We start from the raw sequence: 8777 nt of genomic DNA, 5'->3' as shown, positions 1-8777 counted from the left end.
TGTTTGGTACGACGAGGATGCAAACCCGCGACTCTCACAGACTGCAAGTCGAGTGCCTTAGCCACCTAGCCATGCCTCTTGGAAAATAAGCAAATAAGTGTACCTTTTTTGGTATTGATTATTACAGGGATCTTGTAAAGATATAATAAAAGTTGGTTGATCGTTGAACACAGAACTATGTAATGGACTAACTGTGCTTTGTCTAACGGGTAACGAAACCGGATTCCTAGTGTCGTAAGCACGCAGGCTTAACGCTTGGCAACTAGAAAAGAGTTATGAAACAATGATTAATGAAACAGAACATGTGAGCGTGTACACACACATTTATATGTTGTTAATTTCTTCTTCTTACTTTTAATAGACCATTACTGCTTATTTCGAGATAATAATCTCTAAAATCAAACTTCAACGGTGTTGGAAATTCCAAGAGGTGGAGGAAAGAATCCTCTAACATATTAGCCACAGAGAAAGCTATGGAAACCATCGCTTGGTGGCAATCAAGGGCCTCTCTGTGTAATATATTACAACGGTGTATTTCACGATTGCTAATCAATATAATATTTTAATTAAGAAAGAGGACTGCATCATTCTCATTGAAGCTATGATCTGGTTGTGAAAAATTGGGGAAATCATTGTTTTATCAATGGACTGATCCATCGGGGGTGACTTTTTATTTAATTTATTTTTTGTGTAGCACGATTAAATATGTGTTTGTGTGTGTGTTTGTCAGCATAATTTCTCGAAAACGACTGAATATTTGGAGAAAGTTGGTATAGGTTCGGACTACGATCCAATTTAAAGATGGTTAATATTTGAAGGGTCAAGGTCATATAAAGGTCACGAAACTCCAAGAAAATACTCTATCAGGTAAATGGAGACTAATTTTTCGTACCATTTTTTGTCTATAACTCAATAAAAATGACGTCATTTTGATATAGCTTGGTGGACTTATGTAGAACATTATGTTTTATTGTCCAGCCAAAAAAAGATCCATGTCTGTTGATAAAGAACCGAACATGATTAACGAGGCATTGCATTGTGCTTCTCTAATATAATAGCTGTTTTCGTTAGGTAATTCGGCGTTCTAGGAACAAAGTGCGTAGGAATAATCAAATTAACATACTGTTACGTAAACTTCAAATTTTTTCTTAGTTAGGAAAGTTCCAGCAAAACTGCTTGAAATAGAATAGCACTCTGATCATTCAATCAAAGCGTAAAAGAAGCTTAATTTCACAGACGATTATATATATTTTTATGTCGTTACTGTTTTTAGCACAAAACTACACAAAACAATCTGCACACTGTTAACCGCTGGAATCGAACCCTGCATTTTAGCGTTTAAGTCCTTAAATTTATCTCTGATCCTTCTGGAAACATTTTTATTTCATTTACCTTCTTTGTGCTGCAGAACTAAAAGTTAGTGTCCTTGAAATAATTTTTTTCTTCAGTAGAGTATACGTGTACAAATTATGCTTTGAAAGAGATGCCAAGACAAGCTGTAATTTAATAATGCAACAGGCCTGTACCTACATAACAAAGATCAGAGACCTTGAAACGAGTTAAAAATCTTCGTTTGATGAGGTAAGAGCTAAACTACTTTGGTGGGTGAACAGAACGACCGTAAGTTGTCTTTATAAGGCAAGGTGGAATGGTGTGTGTGTGGGCGTAGTGGTATAAAACCGTCTTCAGGAATTTTACTTCCATCCCAGACACGACCATGCTTTAGACGAAACTACTCTGCCACTGCTTGTTTAATCAGACGTCTGCAACGAACCTTGAATTTCAAGCAACATTGTGAAGTCTGGGTTGCTATAAATTAGCTAAAGGTCACTGTTACAATTTAAGATTCTCGGTAAATCACAATGAAAACGTTATACTTGGTAAGTTAATCTTTCATACTTACTTACTACAGTGAAAATGTCACTTCGTTTGTTTTCATTATTAAACCAACTGTATGCTGTGGGTGGGTAAGAGCAATAATAATGTTTTAAACAGGATTACGAAATTTCTATCGCTTAAATAAAAAGAAGGAACTTGGTTGTTTTTCTTTTTCTCTTTCGTTGACTTGGAAATATATTTATTCTTGTTTAATTATGTACAAAAACAGGAAAACAACAGCGCATAAAATATTTATAACAAGGGTTTCGTTTCCAAAAATAGTTTATGGAGCTGGAGAACGAGATTTTTTCAAAGTCAAGGATTTTATAACCATCCTATTACAGCAGGCCCGCCATGATTTGGTGGTTAGGGTGCTCGACTCCTAATCTGACGGCCGCGGATCTATTTCCCGTCATACCAAACATGGTTGCACTTTCAACCTCAGGGGTGTTATAATACATATGTTGATCCCACTATTCATTGGTAAAAGAGTAGTTTAAGAGTTGACGGTGGGTGGTGATGACTAGCTACCTTTTTTATAGTCCTATACTGCTAAGTTAGAGATGGCTAGCGCAGGTGGCCCTCTTGTAGCTTTGCGCGAATTTAAAAAAAACAACAACAAACTATACTATACAGAGATTTATGACATTAGTTTGAAATATGAGAGAAAGCTGAAAGAAAGAAATAGCAGGACTTTCAAATAGATCAGCTGACGTGTGTTATAATTAACCTGAACAAAGGCAGTTGACTCTCTGTCATATCGAAGCTTTTTAGTATTTTTAAAATAAAAAAGAACAAAGAATATATCTTCTCTAAAACGTACGCGTGACACAGTTTTTAAACTACATATAGCTGGCAGAGATAACTTACGTTTGTAAAAATATAATAATGTTGAAAACACAGTTGAGAGAATCCTGGTAAAATAATTTGAATGGTTACATTCAGACATGCAAAAAATAAATAATGGTTTGTTAGACGCTTTTATCTCTAGATGAGGTCAACAACCTAAAAACTGAGGCATAAAAAAGTCACCCAGAGTGTACAATGATATAGATGTATCATTGTGATGATGAAAATATGTAAACTTCATAAACCGTATGGATTATAAAATCTAATGTATGAAAACTCAAAGCATATTTAATAAATCATTAGAGTATTGTCGGATATAGCAAGTAGAGATATTTGATTAAAGAGTAATTGCGATAATATACAGAGAGAAAGTTAAATTTGAGTCATAACATGGAGTAGGAACAGAGTTGGACGTAGGTGTTTGGTCAACGTACATTAGATAACCGAAATGAAGACAAAAGCTTAATATAGTACAATAATAAAATACTTTGTAGCATGTACAATAAAGAATGAAATATTGAAATAATAAAATACTTTGTAGCATGTATAATAAAGAATGAAATATTGTTATACTGTACCATCCTCTTATAGTGTGTATTTATAAATAGTTATTACATGCATATTATTTGTAACTACTTTTTTTAAAGACAAAATACAAATTCGCAATATATTTTATTCTAAAGATAGGATAATGTATTCACTATTGCACTTCTTTTTATCGGGCAAGGTGTCTACCTTACCGCCCATTTCTTTTTTTATCAAACAACAAATGTATTTATGAACTGTTGTTATTATTTGTATTTTACAGTTCGTCCTTTTGTTATGTTTCTGGGATGCTACTGAAAGTAAGTCTATAAAAACAGCGCTTCGTTCAAATTCCGCTAGAGTGCGTCGTGAAAGCGATGACGTAGATGTTAAAGAGACGTCAGGACCTAAGGATCCATTTGCTATTTTCCATGGTGCTTCTGATACTGAGGGTGAAGTGGATCCTCATGCTGACCACCGTAATTTCCTCAAGGTGGAACCAAACGGAGTTTACTATACTGTTAGGACTGGCAGCAACCCCTCAGACAGGGATGGACCAATAGTAGCTTACTATTATAGTCCTTATGAGCTCCGTCATCAGGGTGGAAAATTTTATGTTGGCAATATTCCATTTTACTTCTGAGAAGAACTTTCTCCAGTAAATCTGATCATTTATTATATTCCGTATGAAATACAAGAACTTGAACTTCCATATTTATAAAAATGTTAAAACAATAAAATTCTGTAAAGTTTTCAATAAGATTTCCTTTGTATGTGGGTTTGTTTGTTTGTTTGTTTGTTTTGAATTTCGCACAAAGCTACTCGAGGGCTATCTGTGCTAGCCGTCCCTAATTAAGCAGTGTAAGACTAGAGGGAAGGCAGCTAGTCATCACCACCCACCGCCAACTCTTGGGCTACTCTTTTACCAACGAAAAGTGGGATTGACCGTAACATTATAACGCCCCCACGGCTGAAAGGGCGAGCATGTTTCGTGGCACGGGGATGCGAACCCGCGACCCTCAGATTACGAATCGCACGCCTTAACACGCTTGGCCATGCCGGGCCTTGTATGTGGGGAAAGAACCCTTGTAAACGTTTACTTTGAAAACCTGGAAATATTGACGATAGAATTTTTAAACTATTTTTTTCAAAGTGCTATTTAATAAATAGTGAAGCATAGAGATTGTGATTTCCAAACTTTGAACTTCTTATATTATTCTGTGTCGCCATATTTTTTGTCCGTATTTCACATTTTAGAAACTATTTGTATAAATTAACTTATGGTCAACGTATTACTTTTGGTTTTATATTTAACTACACTATAGATTTTAATCTAACGTCTACGTTACGTATAAACTGTTAACGTAGATATTTGTGTCGGCAAGACAGATGATAAACGTAATGATATAGCCTTATATGGTGGCTTATGGTAGTCATGGTAAAGACACTGGTAAGTGTTTTAACGAGAGATGGAAATCGTTACTTTTGGTTCAGGTGTTTGTAGTTGGTGCAAATTATGTGACGGAAATAAAACGTTTTATGGGTAGTGACTGTTATTGATGGGGTTATGTTTTGAAAAATATAGTAAAAAGGATGCGTGTAAATATCTGTTAGTGTGGTTGTGGTGGTGATAGAGATCATGGTAAAGGACTAAGTTGGCAGAATTCATCTCACGTGCTTAAAGGTATAGTAAATGTTACCAGCAAGTGGGGGCTCATTTGGGTGCAGTTGATATGAGGTGAATGAACACTAATAATTATAATAAGGTTTGAGTATAATGTAGGCTAGATGGGTGCATGCGGTAGCTTTCAGCGGTGGTTGTTTGTTTGTTTTTGAATTTCGCGCAAAGCTACTCGAGGGCTATCTGTGCTAGCCGTCCTAAATTTAACAGTGTAAGACTAGAGGGAAGGCAGCTAGTCATCAGCACCCACCACAAACTCTTGGGCTACTCTTTTACCAACAAATAGTGGGATTGATCGTCACATTGTAACGCCACCACGACTGAAAAGGCGAGCATGTTTAGTGCGAAGGGAATTCGAACCCGCGACCCTCAGGTTACGAGTCGAACGCCTTAACCACCTGGCCATGCCGGGTCTTCATTGATGGTGGTTAAATGATATTAATTATTTCAATGTCAGAGGTTAATCGCCACTCTGTTTAAGTGATGAAAAAATTTGATAAAACAAGTGCTTGCAGCACTTTGTGGTTATGGCACAAAATGACGGCAAATTTGTGAAAACTGGAAGTAATTTCGACTTTGTAAGGTTTTAAAGATTGTGGTATAATGTGAAGTGTGATTCCTATCTTTTATTGTAAAGGTGCCGTGAATAGTCACATTCATCGTTAGTGTTGTTAAAACTTTAGTAATTAATTTGGGGAGATATTTAGTCAGGGACATGTCTGAAAATAACGTTTCGGAAACCGAAAATTGTGAGATAATTTAAACAGAGTTTTAGTTACTTATGGAGACATTAAATGTGACTTTATTCTCTAAAACGAAACTATGAACAATAAAGTAAAAGGTGTGTAATTTACATAGTAGTATAGGTTTATGAAGTGCACCTACGAACAACAGAAATCGTATTAGATGTCCGACTTGCACATTGATATTGTTTACCGAAGTGCACCTACGAACAAGAAACTGTAAAAGATGTGCGCTCAACATTGATATTACTTTCTGAAGGGCACTCAGGAATCAGAAAAAATAAAATTATTGTGTTTTAAATATTTAAAAAGCTAAACAAAATATAAGCAGAAAAATATGATTAAAACTGACTGCTGCGCCATGTTTGTTTTTTATCAATGTATAATTCACCTTTGTTTATGGATACTTGTTTATTTTCGTGAAGTGTTGAAAAACATCTGTGAAAAATTCCAGTGCCAAAAAGTTCATTTTCAAAATAAATAAAAAATGTTTAGGAACGAATAGAACTGTTTTTATTAGTGTGTAAGTTAGGAAGTGTGTGCTTCTTTGTAAACCTTATTTAAGACTGTTCTTTATAATTAAAATAAGACAAAACTAGAATATACCACATTTCTACCTATGAGTGGTAATATAGATAATGTAAATTGCACTTTTATTTTGGATTTGATCACTTTTTGGCCAGAAGAGGGCAGTGGTATAACAGGCTTATTATTACAAAGTTAACATACACTGCTGGCCAAAATCTCAAGGCCAATGAACATAAAGACAAAATATGCATTTTGCGTTGTTAGACTCAACCACTTATTTGAGTAGAGCTTCGAAAGATGAAAATAAGAAAAGGGAAAATAAAAATAAAAAACTTTTTAGCATTTAATAGGGAAATGTGAACACTATGAAATTCGCCAAAATACTAGCTGGTCAAACGTTTAAGACCATACCAAAAAGAAGTCCTAAACACGGTAGGAAATGCCCAACAAGAGGTCTCAGTAGTGAGTTGCACGGCCGTCATTACAAATAACGGCAAACATTCGCTTTGGAATGGTCGATATAAGCGTTTGCAGAAGGCTGGCTGGAATGTTATTCCAAGTGGTGAAGGTGGATTCACGAAGATCATGCACTGTTTGGAATTGACGTCCATTTCTATAGACTTCCCTTGTCGTATAATATTAAGGTACAATAATTACAACACTGTAGTTTGAACAACCAATTACAAAGGGTGATACTTAGATAAATAACGAACATAATGTCATATAGAACAATATAGACTTGATAATAATGTCACATAAAATAGTGTAATGTAATTAGTAAACTTAATGACATTGTTACATTAAACGACGTAATTCATTTAGCAGGCGTGATGATCGTCTCACATTAAGTAATATAATCCAGTTAGTAAACTTGATTAGAATGTTAAACTAAACAATATCATAAGGCCCGGCATGGCCAAGCGTGTGAAGGCGTGCGACTCGTAATCTGAGGGTCACGGGTTCGCATCCCCGTCGCGCCAAACATACTCGCCCTTTCAGCCGTGGGAGCGTTATAATGTGACGGTCAATCCCAATATTCGTTGGTAAAAGAGTAGCCCAAGAGTTGGCGGTGGATGGTGATGACTATCTGCCTTCCCTCTAGTCTTACATTGCTCAATTAGGGACGGCTAGCACAGATAGCCCTCGAGTAGCTTTGTGCGAAATTCAAAAAACAGCTGAAACAGCCTTTTTCTTTAGAACTATTACGAAAACAAAACTAAAACTTAATGAAAACCATCAAATACTATCTGCTATTTCTGTAAAAAGCCAGGTCACGTCATGTTCAATTGTTGGAATTTGAAAAAGAAAAACGAAAAGGAGGCAACACCAAGTCAGTGGCGTAGTTAGGGGGGACAAGGGGGTGCATATCGAAAATGATAAACTACAAAACCATAATTTAGTTTGCTGTACATAATACTGGATATTTGGTTGCTGTGTACAGCATTATTTCGTGGTGACCTCCTTACGTATAAAATAAAGAGTGTAATAATTTATGGCCAGGTGGTTACGGCGCTTGACTCTTAACTGAGGGTCGGAGTTCAAATCCTGGTCACGCAAAACGTAATAGTCCTTTCAGCCGTGGCGTTATATAGTGACTGTTAATCCCATTATTCGTTGGTAAAAAAGTAGCCCAAGCGTTGGCGGTACGTGGTGATGACTAGCTGCTTTCCTTCTCTCTAGTCTTACACTCCTAAATTAGAGACGGCTAGCGCATATAGTCCCCATGTAGCTTTGTGTGAAATTAAGAAAAAATAAACATCAATGATTTGATAAATAAACATGTAATATAACTTCACGATGTTTTTCTCCTGATTTAAAACATGACTGATAAACAACTTTTGAATATTTACCCTAATTGTTTAAATCAGCAATATTTTCCGGCGGAGTCGCTCAGAAACTAGTAAAACCTTTCTATTTCACAAAGCTCTAAGCGTGAAGTTCACTGTTCGCGCATTTGTTATATATGGTTACGGTTTTCGAATAGATAAACGGCATATGTACATGAATCGACATTCTGTTGTGATGTTCCTAATCCTTACGTCACCGTAAGTGTGGTACCAGCCCTATAAAGTGAAATAATACCTCAAAGTTGGTTCAGTGTAGAGCGACTATGATTCGCAACCATATTTCTATAAATGGAGAACAGTTGTGTATTCAAATATTTTTTTAAGTTCAACTTTAATAATATTCTATTTCATTCGAAATAAAATCCAAGTTAGTTTCTCTACAAGCCGTCTGAGTATTTTTCAATCTCATGTAAAAAATATTTACCTTTAAACATTTCACACGTAATCATTTATTTAACTGTGGTATAATAGATACAACTATTCTAGGATAATACAACATAACACTAAAGGGTAACAAGACATCATCAGTTTCATTCCTATTCACTAAATTAGCCTAAACATTAAAAACTTCAAAGCTAGCCCTATATTTCATATACTTATCTATCATTCCCTTATACTCTCTGAAATTAAATGTATGTATTACCTCTAAAGGCAACCCCTTCAAAAGGTCAAGAACATAGTTATAAAAATAATTCGTCTGAGATAGAAATAACTTTTACTCTGTCA

At 35.5% G+C, this 8777-nt stretch overlaps 1 protein-coding gene across 1 annotated transcript; it reads left to right on the top strand.

Annotated features, from left to right (window-relative positions):
• Positions 1–1701: 1701 nt before the first annotated feature.
• Positions 1702–4014, top strand: LOC143250690 (uncharacterized). The gene is made up of 2 exons (XM_076501589.1): positions 1702–1880; positions 3536–4014. The coding sequence occupies exons 1-2, from the start codon at positions 1863–1865 to the stop codon at positions 3893–3895; spliced, it is 378 nt and encodes a 125-aa protein (XP_076357704.1). The 5' UTR covers positions 1702–1862; the 3' UTR covers positions 3896–4014.
• Positions 4015–8777: the final 4763 nt, after the last annotated feature.

This window comes from Tachypleus tridentatus, chromosome 5 (genome assembly GCF_004210375.1).
Source record: "Tachypleus tridentatus isolate NWPU-2018 chromosome 5, ASM421037v1, whole genome shotgun sequence".
NCBI classification, from domain to species: domain Eukaryota; kingdom Metazoa; phylum Arthropoda; class Merostomata; order Xiphosura; family Limulidae; genus Tachypleus; species Tachypleus tridentatus.
The sequence above is the reverse complement of the archived record's forward strand: the minus strand, read 5'-3'. Positions and strand labels throughout refer to the sequence as shown.